General features: G+C 51.7%; 1 protein-coding gene across 1 annotated transcript in view; it reads left to right on the forward strand.

Annotated features, from left to right (window-relative positions):
* ATP6AP1 (ATPase H+ transporting accessory protein 1) overlaps positions 1–14,537 on the forward strand; it is a 48,085-nt gene that overhangs the window by 29,828 nt on the left and 3,720 nt on the right. Inside the window, exon 8 of the mRNA XM_073541232.1 lies at positions 14,375–14,410. Within this exon, the coding sequence (XP_073397333.1) occupies positions 14,375–14,410 (36 nt within the window). The remainder of the gene's footprint in view (positions 1–14,374; positions 14,411–14,537) is intronic.

The raw sequence follows: 14,537 nt of genomic DNA on the forward strand, positions 1-14,537 counted from the left end.
GTTGCTCTGTGACTAATTCACGTGCCTATAAGATAATTACGCTACGCTACTAATTTGGGGGTTTGCTACGGACCCTCTTAATTAACTTATTGATTAAGAGAATCGTAGCTGGTGGCAGCGAAGTGTGATTTGGCCGGGTGAGCTAGCTGGCAGTGATGGAAGGGGTTTTATAAGCTGATTGTGTGGTTGCGACCAAAGCATTTATAATTGTCTCACTGCAGCGGCGTAATCGCCAGTGCACAACAAGCAGCCCGTCCGGCAACTAATTATCCTAGGTGTAGTTCCCTGACTGACCTGAGGGTAAGGGGGTGCCGGAGAGCTGCGAGTTCCAAAGTGGAACTGAGAAAGTGGGATATCCATAAATCCCGACAGCTTTTAACATATTGTGGTAGTGGTGAGTGGTGGGATAACCAAAATAAACCCTCCCCTGCGGTAAATTGTTAGGGCAAGACTAGCTTGCTGTTATTTATCACGTGCCAGCGGTGGGATAACTAAGATAAGCTCCCCTGTGCCTGTGATAGCCGTGTGCGGCCAAAGGTCACATCCCCCGTCCGTGACATAGCGGTGTCAGCGGTGGGATCGTGACATATCATGGTCTAAACTCTGTGTCTAACATCATGTCCTCACTATATCTGAAACTGAACCTGTCAAAGACCGAACTCTTTGTGTTTCCTCCCTCTACTAATGTACCTATACCCGACATTGCCATTTCTGTGTGTGGTTCCACTATTACTCCCCAGCAACATGCCCGCTGTCTTGGAGTCATACTTGACTCCGAGCTTTCCTTTGCCCCCTACATCCGATCACTGGCTCGCTCTTGTTATTTGCACCTCAAAAACATTTCTAGAATTTGACCTTTTCTTACTTTTGACTCCGCAAAAACTCTTACTGTTTCTCTTACTCATTCTCGTCTGGACTTTTGTAACTCTTCTAATCAGTCTCCCTATTACCAAACTCTCCCCCCTCCAATCTGTCTTGAATGCTGCAGCCAGGATCAAATTCCTTGCCAATTGTTACACCGAAGCCTCTACCTTGTACCAGTCATTACACTGGCTACCCATCCATTCCAGAATCCAGTACAAACTTATTACCCTCACCCACAAAACTCTCCATGGCTCAGCACCACCCTACATCTCCTCCCTCGTTTCAGTCTACCACCCTACCCGTGCACTCCGTTCTGCTGATGACCTGAGGTTAGCATCCTCAATAATCAGAACCTCCCACCCCCGTCTCCAAAACTATTCACGTGCTGCGCCAATTCTTTGGAATGCACTTCCCAGGTCAATACGATTTAGTCCCCAATCCCTACAATTTTAAGCATGCCCTGAAAACCCATTTATTCAGACTGGCCTACTGCCTCAACACATTAACCTAATTATCCCTGTGTGGCACAGTCAAAAGTTTCACCAAAACCAGGTTCCCTGCATCATGTTCCCACATGCTTTATGCATCTATCAGCCCTCTGTGTCTGTACTGTTACACACTTAACATTATGGTTGGTCCTAACAATCAGGGCAATTGTTACCACCCACCTTTCGTGTCTACCTTTTCTCTTTCGTCTCATTGGGGGACACTGAAACCGTGGGTGTTTGCTGCTGCTGCTTCTAGGAGGTTGACACTATGCCATGAAAAAAATGTTAACTCCACTTCCGCAGTATACACCCCTCTGACAGGCTGTAGGACAATCAGTTTTGCTTAGTGTCAGGAGGTGGACAGGGGTCTCTTACAATACCCATGCCTACCTCAATGTGCGTCGTTCCTTTACAGGTAACCATGGAGGGATACAGAGTAGATCGGCTACATCTGTATTCCCACACCAGGATTATGAGTACGTCGTGTACTGCCACCCCGTATCTTCATAGATCCCATTGGCAGGACCCTAGCCCCTAACACGGACTCGTGTTCAGGTGATCGTACCTGGTCCTGACCTTCGTCTCCCATCACTCGCCCTCCAGAGGCTGATGATCGAGTGAGACGCCCTGCAGAAAAGATTTGGGACATCAATCTTTTCGTCAGGTAACTGTTCCCTGTCACGGGGGGAGCTGGAGGTAAGAGGCTGCAGCATTTTTTGTTGGGAAAAAAAAAGAGGAGCTCTTTTCCTTGCATACAGTCCGTGGCTCTAACTTATCTCAAAAGTCAGTACCTGCTTCCAAGCACTGCAGGAATGCAGATTGCGGCGCAGCCTCCAATCCTTCCTCCCGCGGCGTTATGCTCTCCACCGGGTCCAGCACGCGCACGTCCAATGTCAGATCCCGGCTTCCCTCTGGCGCCATCTTGGTTCTCCAGGGAGTCCGGGGCTGGGCCCCCCTCCGGTTCCGGGCAGTGGCAGGGCTGTTTTTCTCTCTCCCTCTCTCCCCCTCTCCCTCCCCTCCCTCTCCTCTGCCTTCGGGCGGCAGCTGCGGTGGGGACACAGGACGTGGGATGTGAGTACTGCACTACAGTTGTTCCTCCCTCACTCCGCTCCTTACCCCCGATGGTCAGCCTGTTAGAAGGGCCTATCAGTATGCCCAAAGGAGAGCAGCCCCGCTCCTCTTCATCCTCTCCAGCTACCATCGTTAAATATTTTGTATGTACCTCATGCAATAACAAGCTTCCTTCGGGTCAGTCCTCCCCACTCTGCTCAGAGCGCAGCAGACCCGCTGTATTAGCTATGCTAGAGAGCAGGTGCAGCCTTTCCTGCCAGAGCTCCCACATTATCCCAGGAGCTGGATGAGGCCATCCTGCCTGCCGCCCAGGGGTCAACTGTTGCCGCGGGAGACAGTGAGTGTCTGGAATGGGCCTCTTCCTTATCTAAGTCCGTGGCTAACCTTACCAAGGTATCACAGAACCTGGTGTCAGTGCTTGACAGATTGCCACTTCAGGCTCCAGTGGACACAAGTGCATCGAAGGAGTCCCTTTTTGGACTTTCTAGAGGCCGTAAAAGGTTGAGACAGGACCACCAACCCAGGTCCCCTTCTTACGCCATCTAACCGCCAGAGTTTCTCTGGCCGTCTGCCTCCTCCCGGTCCTCCTCCCCAGAATCAGACGCCCGGAGGAGGGTTCTGAATACGGGCCAGAACAGTCCCAGGGCATCAAGGATATGGTCCAGGACCTCATTGCTGCAGTCAATGAGACCTTAACATTAAGGACGTGACATCGAAGCCTGATCATTTAAGCGGCATAGGTCCCCCTCCAGGGTCTTCGCCTCCCACAGGGATTTTGAGGAGGTGTTGGCCAGGGAAAGGGAAAACCCAACCAGGCGGTTTCAGAGGGGAAGTCATTTTAGGATCTCATATCCAGATCTCACTGCCAACTGGACCTCCTCCCCTTCGGTGGATCCACCAGTGTCCAAACTTTCTACCAAAACAGTCCGTCCACTCGCCAGTGGGGAACCCCTTGAGTATCCCAATAAAAGGAGGGTAGAATCCCTGGCAAGATCCACCTTTGGAGGCAGCAGCCGCTATATTGTGTCCGACCTCCACCTGGGTAGCTAAGTCTGTTTCAGAATGGGTCAAACAGCTTAGACAGGGCATATTGGCCGGGGCCCCACCAGCAGAACTAACGGAGTTCGCAGACCAAATCTCTCTGGTCGGGAAGTATATGGTATCAGCAGCCTTGGACACCGCAGCACAAGCATCAAGCAACAGGGTAGCCGTCCGGCGAACAGTCTGGCTAAAGGCCTGGCAGGCTGGTTTGTCCTCAAAGAGATCCCTGACCAATCTGCCTTTTCAGGATTCATGACTCTTTGGTCCAATGTTAGATCAAATCATTAAAGATGCACCTGGGGGCATAAGCTCCCTTCTCCCTCAGGCCAGGTGTCGTCGATAGGTTTTCAAACGAAAGGCCCAATCCTTTCGTCCCTTTCATCGTACCCCAGCGGCAGGCGCTTATGCTCAGGGCCCACAGAGGTCGCAGGCGCCTAATGACAGGAAGAAGGTGTCCTTTCGGGCCTCCCCATCATGGCGCCTTCACAGTTCCCACAGCAGAGCTACCAGGTCATGCCCAGGCAGATCCTCTTCAGCCTGACGCCTGCAGGGATTACAACTCCCTTCTCAGTCCCTCTCCCAGACTAGGGGGCTGCTTTCTCTTCTGCAGAGATGTCTGGCGGAGTTCAGTAAAGGATACCTGGGTAAGGGAGGTGGTATCCACAGGATGCAAGATAGACTTCAACCCGCTTCCTCGACACTTTTTTTCTATCCGAACCACCAAGAGATGCTGCCATGGCCTCAGGTTTTGGTGCGGCAATCGACTCTCTCCTCAGCGCAGGAGTAATCATCCTTGTTCCCGAGCAGGAGCGTTCTAAAAGCTTTTACTCAAAGCTGTTTGTAATACCAAAAAAGGATAGCTCGGTTCGTCCCATACTAGACCTCAAGAGGTCAAACAAATGGGTCCGCTTACGCCACTTAATGAGGGAGTTGATCCGGCCGGTGATTGCCGCTGTGGAGGATCAGGAATTCCTATGCTCCATAGACATTCGGGACGCCTACCTGCACGGCCCCATTTTTCAAGGACATCAAAGATTTTTGCGCTTCGCTGTCCAGCAGCAGCATTCCCAGTTTGCGGCCCTACCGTTTGGGCTGGCAACAGCCCCCAGAATTTCTACGAAGATTATGGCAGCAATCGTAGCTATATTAAGGGTCAGAGGTATAGTATTAGTCCCATATCTCGACGATATTCTCGTCAAAGCACCCTCCTTCGATCAGGCTCAGGAAAACCTATCTGCGGTTCTAATCACGCTGTCCCGGTTTGGTTGGCCCATCAGCAGGGAAAAAATCCCGCCTTATGCCAACACAATGCCTAGAGTTCTTAGGGATGCTAATCGACACCCGCCGCTCGAGGGTCTTTGTTCCCGAAAGGAAGTGGATTACTCTCCGGCAGGGAATTTGCTCTCTGCTATAATCCCGACTCCTATGTTTTCGCGCTGCCATGAGAGTCCTGGGGAGGATGGTGGCAGCTTCAGAGGCGATGCCCTTTGCGCTGTTCCATTTCAGGATACTTCAGAAGGACACCCTCCTTCAGTGGTACAGGGCCATCTCTTCATTGGATCGCCCCTTCCTCCCTTCCAGTCAGGCCAGGCAGTCCCTCAAGTGGTGACTGACCTCCCCCCTTGTTTATCTGGGACGGTCCTTTCCCCCTGTCCACTGGCAGGTGATAACTACGGATGCCAGCCTCCTTGGCTGGGGTGCGGTATTCCGTCACCTAGCGGTCCAGAGGCGATGGTCGAGGCGAGAATCCTCACTGTCGATCAATCAACATTCTAGATCCAAGGGTGGTCTTCCAGCACTTCTATATTGGGAAGGATGCCTCAAGGATCAGCCAGTCCGGATTCAGACGGTCAATGCCACAGCGGTGGCATATATCAATCACCAGGGGGGAACCAGGAATCCCCGGGCATCGGCCGAGGTATCCAGAATCTTCAGCCGGGTGGAAGCCGCGATTCCGGCAATATTGGCAGTTTACATCCCTGGCACAGACAACACGGCCGCAGACTTCCTCAGTCGGGAGCAGCTCGCAGCAGAATAGTCCTTACATCAGGACGTGTTCCATCAAATCTGCCGGGTATGGGGAACTCCGGATGTGGACCTTCTGGCATCTCGACAGAACAGAAGGGTCTAATAGTTTGTCTCCAGGTGCCGCGATACTCTGGCAATAGGGGTTGAAGCGCTGGTTATTCCCTGGTCACAGTTCAGACTCCCTTACCTGTTCCCTCCCCTTCCTCTCCTACCCAGGTTGCTAAAGAAGATCAGGCTGGTCATATTGATCGCCCCGTACTGGCCCAGGAGGGCCTGGTTCGCAGAAATTATCAATCTTCTCGCAAGCACCCCTGGAGACCCCACGACAGACCAGCCTCCTGGCTCAGGGGCTGTTTTACCACCCGAATTCTCGGTTGCTCAATTTGACGGCTTGGCCATTGAAACCACAATACTGAGAGCAGCGGGGTTTTTCGGACCAAGTCATTAATACAATGATCCAGGCTAGGAAGCCATCATCTTCAGGGTCTATTATCGAGCCTGGAAGGCTTTTGTCTGGTGTGAGTCTAATCACATCTCACATATCAAGCTTATTAAATAATCAAAGGAATATAAACATAATTTTTTTTTTTTTTGTGAACATGTATTCCCTTATAAAACTATACCTTTATTGATGATTTAGAATAAAAAGCACCTATTCCCGTGAAAAAATTGAGCAAAGTCCACAATAAATACCAAATGTTAGAAGGCCATAATAAAAGCCCTACAAAAGGACTACAATATCCTATCTGTAAACCTTCCTTGCCGTGGAGGTTGGCGCCCCCACTCAACGTAGACTTACCCTATCTCCCCTACCTCACCCTAGATAAAAAAGTGAGAAAACAGTATTAGATAGGAAGGGGATGAAGGAAGAGAAATGAAGGTAAATGCAGAAAAAAACCTTTTAGTAGGAAAAGATGATCATAAATACTTAATACTATATGCACATGGAGGACTAGCATACAGACAGGCTAATAGCCTAAAGATACTAAGCAGCATATGCCTCCCCAAACATACACAGACCACATTACAGAGATAAACAACGTGATCAAAAAATCAAAAAGTACTAAATGTACATTGCCACAAATAATGCTAGACTATCTCCAAATGGCCTATAAAAAGGAACATAATGGAGATGGCTAAATAATTCTTATGATCCCATGCAGTAATAAACATGCGCCTAAAACAGTGCTAATAATAGATAACCTTATCCTGGACATTAATCTATTCTTAGCACTGTTTTAGGCGCATGTTTATTACTGCATGGGTTCATAAGAATTATTTAGCTAGCTCCATTATGTACCTTTTTATAGGCCATTTGGAGATATATAGTCTAGCATTACTTGCTACCATCTGCAGGATTAGATGCCGGTCTTGCCCTAAGTTCCCTGAAAGGCCAAGTATCTGCTCTCTCTATTCTTTTCCAACGGAATTTGGCCTCTCGCCTGCAGGTTAAGACCTTTCTTCAAAGGGTGGCACATACAGCTCCTCCTTAGAGATCCCTAGTGGATCCATGGGATCTTAACCTGGTCTTGGAAGCCTTGACAGATTTACCCTTGGATCCTCTCCGGGAAGCTCCTTTGTGTCCTGGAAGGTGGTATTTCTCGTAGCCATCACCTTTATTAGGCGGATTTCAGAATTCGCGGCATTGTCCTGTCACCCTCCATTTTTGATTATGCACCAAGACAAGGTTGTTTTGCGGCCCCCTCCATCCTTCCCAAGGTGGTATCTGCCTTCCTCCTGAGCGAGGATATAATCTTTCCGTCATTTTGGCCCGCCCCAACTCATCCTCTGGAGCGTTCTTTCAATAAGCTGGACCTGGTCAAGGCAATAAGGGACTACCTGGCTCGGACTGCTCCTTTCAGGGAAACAGACTTGCTCTTTGTCATTCCTAATAGGGTGAGAAGAGGCCTGCTGGCCTCTAAAGCGACAATCACCCGCTGACACAGAATGGCAATTCTCGAAGCCTACCGGGTGAAGAACAGGGTGTCCCCTGCTGGGGTCAATGGTCACTCAACCAGGGCGGTGGGCGCCTCCTGGGCGGCACACCATAGGGCTTCAGCCTTGCAATTGTGCAAGGCAGCTACCTGTTCGTCCATTCATACCTTTTCAAGGTTCCATAAGGTCCATACCTATACTTCAGCGGACGCCACCCTAGGCAGAAGAATTTTTCAGGCGGCATTGGTGAGTTCTCCGACCTGAAGGATGTTTCTGTCTTCTCCCTCCCCAGGGACTGCTTTTGGAGGGCCCACGGTTTCTGTATCCCCCAATGAGACGAAAGAGAAAACAGGATTTTGGTTGCTTACCATAAAATCTGTTTCTCAGAGTCTTCATTGGGGGACACGGCGCCCTCCCATGATTGTTACTTACAATGATTAAATGATTGGCTTACATGACAATGTCTCCTACTGCTTTTTCACTGATTGTTCTACAGCCTGTTGGAGGGGTGTATACTGCGGAGGCGGAGTTAACATTTTTTCATGGCATAGTGTCAACCTCCTAGAGGCAGCAGCACACACCCACGGTTTCTGTGTCCCCCAGTGAAGACTCTGAGAAACAGATTTCTCCTTCGTCTCATTGGGGGACACAGGTACTGTGGGTGTATGCTACTGCCATCTGGAGGCTGACACTAAGTAAACAACACAAGGTTATCTCCTCCTCCGCCGTATACACCCTCGCCCCGATTGCGGGTGGAAACCAGTTTTATGCTTAGTGTCCTTTGGAGGCACACATGTCTGGTTTTCTCCAGACTTCTTTTTTTTTTTTTTTTCTATCAAGATAAGACAGGGGCGACGGACCCTATTGAAAGAGTCCGATCTCCCCAAACAAACAACGGACGAGCACGTGTGAGTATCGCCTCCACGTATCCCCCGCGACGTGGGACATGAGGCTGGACTTAGCCCTGACCACCCCTAGGTATGGAAACCATGGGCTCTACAGAGGCACAAGACAGTCCGAGCGGCCCCCACTGCTCCACCATCGCTAGACGTCAGTGCTGCAAGGCGGCGGACGGTCCCTCTCCTCAGCCCTGGAAGGAGGACGGAGCTAGGGTGCCTGCACCATCCTGGATATCACCCCCCTTCCCTCTACCTGATCGGAGAAGTCGTCAGCGTCCAGAGGGCATGGATGGGATGGCCTGGGAGGGCCCTGCGGCATCCAGAGGGCTGGAGCCCTTAGCTTCATGCGGTCAGCAGGAGTGTGCACATCGGACTGAAAGGGGTTCCAGCGTAGGCCCCCTCCCCTTCCCCCCTGGCGGCGTGACTGACGCCGGGTACCGACGCCGGCTCCGTCCTTGGTATGCGGCGGCCTGCCCGCAAGCCGCAACCCCTTCGCGGGCGGACACTAAAAATCCAGCCAGCGGCTTCGGCCGGAAGTCCCACCCTCCCTGCGCGATGTCACTTCCGGCGGCCCGCCCTCCGGAGCCTGGGGGGGTGCCGGATAAATTGAGCCCCCGGCTTCTCGTCAGGGTAAGCCGCAATCGGGAAAGGACGGTCGGCCCGCCCACAGCAGGACTGCACACAGCGGAGAGGAGAAGCAGCACGGGTGGGGGACACAGGACCGAGTAAGTGCGGTCTCGACGGCGAGAGGCCACGCTACAGACAATCGAGGAGTGCTCTCCCCCCCCCCCCCCATCCCCTGGCAGGACAGTATTGAGACCTGGCGGATACAATATGGCTGGGAAAGAGAAGACGCACACGTTCCTATACGCTGCATGCATCTCCTATTGGGCCTCATTTCCGCGGTCGCAGAGCAATAAATTATGCGAAGCTTGCGACTCGGAACGCGCCCAGGAGCCCTCCCCTGCGACCGAGCCCAGTGATCCAAATCCTCCGGAATGGGCCCTATCACTATCGCAGTCTATGGCATCGCTTACAAAGGCGATCGAGTCTCTTCACGCCCCAGATAGGGGCAAGGATAGTGGCTCGCTTATCTGGGAGGGGTCCTCCACCTCACAAGAGCCTCTGGCCTGCAGGGGCCGCTCTCATTCCAGGCAGGCGCAAAGGAAACGAACCCACACGGCGTCTCCCGGCCCATCCGGTGCCTCGGCATCCGTGAGTTCGGCATCACACTCTCCTTCACCAGTAGTCGGGAGCAGGCAGAGTTCAGATTATGACTCAATCGAGCCGCTGGACCTATAGTAGATACCTCGGGGTGTTGAGAAACAGTTGACAGCCTCATCGAAGCTGTTAATCAGACTCTGGAGGTTGAGGATGACATCACCTTGGCCTCAGTCCATATGGTATCCTTTAAGCGGGCTAAGTGACCGCATAGTGTTTGGCACTCACCCAGAGTTTGAGGACATAGTGCAGCGTCACAGGGAACGGCCGGATAGGCGTTTCTCGGGCCAGAAGACGATAGAGGCAAGATATCCGTTTGCCCCGGAGCTCTGTAAGAAATGGGCGGAATCCCTAGTGGTGGATCCTCCAGTGTCACGCTTGGCCTCGAAAACCTTATCTGTACCTAGTGGTTCTTCTATTAAGGACCCCACTGATCGGCTCATAGAGAGTTTGGCTCGCTCAGTTTTTTGAAGCGTCAGGATCAGCACTCTCTCCCTCGTTCGCGGCGATGTGGGTAGCCAAGGCCATGATGTCATGGTCAGAGTCATTGAACAAAGCCTTGCAGGATAGAGACCTGCCTACGGAGGTATCAGATCGCAAGTCAGATCGCTATGGCTGGTGGCTACTTAAGCAACGCTTCCTTGGATGCGGCCAATTGTGCTGCACTTGCGGCCTCAAGGTAGCCATTAGGAGAGCCCTATGGTTAAGGACATAGCGGGCCGATTCAATTTCTAAGAAGTCCTTGACTTATCAGGGTGGCTGCCTGTTCGGGGAAAAGTTAGACCAACTCCTCTCCGATGCTACAGGGGGAAAAAGCAGCTTCCTCCCGCAACAAAAGGTCAAACAGCTGTTTCGCCAGGCTCAGGCACGGTTTCGGGCCTTTTGCAACCCCGGGTGGAAGGCAGCAGCCAGCTCTGCCGCTTCAAGTCGCTCCAACCAGGATAGGGAGTGACAGGTCTCATATAGAGCCAACCCATTGGGGAGAATGCGTGCTCGCCAGCCCAGGTCGAGGGGAACCAGGGCCCAAAGATCCTCAGCTAAACGACTTGGAGCACTTTTTAGGCGACATCAGCAGAGTAGGCAGCCGCCTGCTCTGCTTTCGCCATGTCTGGGTCGCGGTAGCACACGACTCATGGGTGGCGGAACTGGGGTTCCTCAGGGTACAAGATAGAGTTTATCAAGTATCCCCCAAAACAATTTTTTTCTGTCCCGACTTCCCAAAGTGGAGCCCCGGGCAAGGGCGTTGCTAGGGGCCAACAATTCACTCCAGCACAACAGAGTCATTGTTCCCGTACCAGAGCACGAGAAGGCTCAGGGTTTTTATTCCAATCTGTTCGCGGTCCCCAAAAAGGACGGGACAGTCAGGCCGGTTTTGGACCTGAAGCTCCTGAACAAGTTCATCAGGATCAATCATTTCCGAATAGAATCTCTCCGTTCAGTTATATCAGCCATGAGGCAAGGAGAATACGTGGCCTCTATCGACATCCAGGATGCCTACCTGCGCGTCCCCATTTTTCCTCCGCATCAGAGGTTTCTACGTTTCGCCATCAATGGCCGACATTTCCAGTTTACAGCACTGCCCTTCGGGCTAGCCACCGCCCCCAGAGTGTTCACAAAGGTAATGGCAGTCGTTATGGCCGTCTTAAACTCTCGGGGCATAGTCGTCTTGCCATACTTAGACGACGTCTTGGTGAAGGGCCGCTCGTTTCGGGCATGCAAGGAGAATGTCAGCATTACGCTGGATACCCTCTCCCGCTTAGGGTGGTTGGTCAACCGGAAAAAGTCATCCCTTGTCCCAGCCTAGAGGATTTCCTTTTTAGGGATGATCTTCGACACCTCCCGAGGGTTGGTAATTCTCCCTCAAGACAAAGCCCTAGCGCTCCGGCAAGGAGTCCAGAAGCTTCTACAGCCAGTCCCGCACACCATTCTGTTTGGGATGAGGGTACTAGGGAAGATGGTGGAAGCAATGGAAGCGATTCCGTTTGCCCAATTTCATCTTCACCCCCTACAGCACGCCCTCTTGTCATCTTGGGACAAGAACCCGTTCACGCTCGATCATCAGTGCCGGCTATCCTCTCAAGTCAGACAGTCACTAGAGTGGTGGACGATCAGGTCCTCCCTTCTTCAGGGAAAACCCTTTCCCCCAGATCAGTGGCTAGTGGTCAAAACCGACGCCAGCCTCCTCGGCTGGGGAGCAGTTTTTCGCCACCACACGACCCAGGGGCAATGGTCGCAACAGGAGGCACGCCTCCCGATCAACTTGTTGGAAATACGAGCGGTCCGGCTGGCGCTGCAACATTTTCAGCACCTTTTAGCAGGACGTCCTGTCCGGATTCAATCAGACAACGCCACGGCGGTGGCTTACGTAAATCTTCAAGGGGCACTCGCAGCAGGACAACCATGCGCGAGGTGGGACACGTGCTTCACTGGGCCGAGAGGAACCATCCGGTAATATCGGCGGTCCACATCCTGGGCGTGGAAAATTGGGCGGCGGACTTCCTCAGCCGGCAGGGTGTCGCGTCTGGGGAATGGTCTCTGCACCCCGAGGTCTTCCAGCAGATTTGCCAATGATGGGGAACGCCGAGTGTGGATCTGATGGCCTCCAGGGTGAACGCCAAGGTGCCCGTGTACATCGCTCGGTCTCGGGACCCGCGAGCGATCGCCGTGGATGCGTTGGTTTTGCCATGGAACCAGTTTCACCTTCCATACTTGTTTCCCCCGCTGCCACTACTTCCAAGGGTCATCAAGAAGATCAAAACAGAAGGGGTTCCAGCGATTCTGCTGGCCCCGTCGGGCTTGGTACGCAGATCTAGTGCAGCTGCTCGCCGACGTTCCTTGGCGTCTGCCAGAGCGACCAGATCTACTTTCTCAAGGGCCGATTTGCCACCCGAACTCAGAGGCCCTGTGTTTGACGGCATGGCCGTTGAATCTTATATTCTGACCCAGGCGGGGTTTGGGCGCGAGGTGGTCGCTACAATGGTTAGCACCCGGAAGCCTACCTCGGTGAGAATTTACCATCACACCTGGAAAGTCTTCTTTGCTTAGTGTCGAGATCGTGGAGTTTCTCCACTGACATTCTCTATCCCCCAACATCTTGGCTTTTCTCCAGTCAGGCCTAGACTCCGGATTGGCCCCGAGCTCCCTTAGGAAACGGATATCGGCGTTTTCCAGCGAAAAATTGCTACCAATATGCAGGTGAGGACTTTCATCCAGCGAGTCTCCCACTTGGTACCGCCCTATAGGGTGCTCCTGGACACCTGGGACCTTAACCTGGTCCTGAGTGTTCTGCAGGAAGCTCCATTTGAACCGCTACAAGATATTTCTTTGTCGTACCTTTACTGGAAGGTGGTATTCTTGGTAGCCATAACTTCCATTAGGCGAGTCTCTTGGAGTTGGCGTCCCTGTCTTGCCGAGCATCGTTTCTCACCTTCCACAAGGATAAGGTGATGCTTAGACCAGCTCCCCCCTTTCTGCCGAAGGTCGTGTCCTCATACCACATTAATGAGGATATTGTCTTGCCCTCGTTTTGTCCAGCGCCAGTACATCGCGTGGAAAAAGCTCTTCACACGTTAGACCTGGTGAGAGCACTTAGGAGGTACGTGTCACGGACGGCACCCTTTCGTCAGACGGACACGCTGTTCGTGCTCCCTGAGCGGTGCAGGAAGGGACTTGCAGCCTCAAAATCGACCATAGCCAGATGGATCTGTCTAACTATTCAGGAGGCCTACCGCATCAGAGGTGCGCCGGTTCCAGCAGGGATCAGAGCACACTCTACTCGGGCAGTGGGCGCCTCTTGGGCGCTTCGGCACCAGGCTTCTACGGAACAGGTGTGCAAGGCAGCAACCTGGTCGAGCCTGCACACATTTACTAAACATTACAGTGTCCATATTCAGGCTTCGTCAGATGCGAGTCTAGGTAGAAGGATTCTCCAAGCAGCGGGGGCGCACCTTTAGACATGTAGCTTGGATTGGTGAGTCAACTTCCCACCCAGGGACTGCTTTAGGACGTCCCACAGTACCTGTGTCCCCCAATGAGACGAAGGAGAAACATGGATTTTTGTGATAACTCACCGTAAAATCCTTTTCTCCGAGACGCTCGTTGGGGGACACAGCAACCCACCCTGTTAGCCAAGTTGGCTCTTGTTAGTTTAATTAATGTGCATTTTTGGTTGATGTCAGGGTGGTTCTTTTCCAGACATATTGTTATCTGCATTAAGGCTGATTTTTGTTTATTCTCCTACTGCTTTTGCACTAAACTGGTTTCCTCCCGCAATCGGGGCGAGGGTGTATACGGCGGAGGAGGAGCTAACCTTGTGTTGTTTACTTAGTGTCAGCCTCCAGATGGCGGTAGCATACACCCACAGTACCTGTGTCCCCCAATGAGCATCTCGGAGTAAAGGATTTTACGGTGAGTTATCACAAAAATCCATGTTTTACGGTAAGCAACCAAAATCCTGTTTTTTTTCCTCATTAATTGTAAGCTTGCGAGCAGGGCCCTCATTCCTCTTGGTATCTGTTATGATCTATGTGATTATTCTTATGCTGTAATGTCTATTGTCTGTACAAGTACCCTCTGAAATGTAAAGTGCTGCGGAATATGTCGGCGCTATAGAAATAAAATTTATTATATTAATAAATATATATATAGAACATTTCATCTTCAACTTGCTTAATTGTTTACAGTAACAGTAATTTTGACCAGAGGTGCCCAAACTTTTACATGCCACTGTACATGAAGCTGTCATGTTAGAGCCAGGAGATCTGTTCAGTGACCATGAAACACAGATGTGTGAATATGACCGTAACCTTTTTATTGTGTCCATTCCAGGTTGGTGCTGAACTACAACGATGGGATCAGAATTATGTAAGTATTGCCATGTGTGCGGGAGCCACTGTATGACCCCTGATTATATATTGTGCTGACTACAATTCTGATGCCATCATATCAGTAATGTCACCACCATGTGTTTTTGTTCTCCCCCTGCCTTACT

Source organism: Dendrobates tinctorius, unplaced genomic scaffold, assembly GCF_039654945.1.
Source record: "Dendrobates tinctorius isolate UK_male_01 unplaced genomic scaffold, ASM3965494v1 ptg000120l, whole genome shotgun sequence".
NCBI classification, from domain to species: Eukaryota; Metazoa; Chordata; class Amphibia; order Anura; family Dendrobatidae; genus Dendrobates; species Dendrobates tinctorius.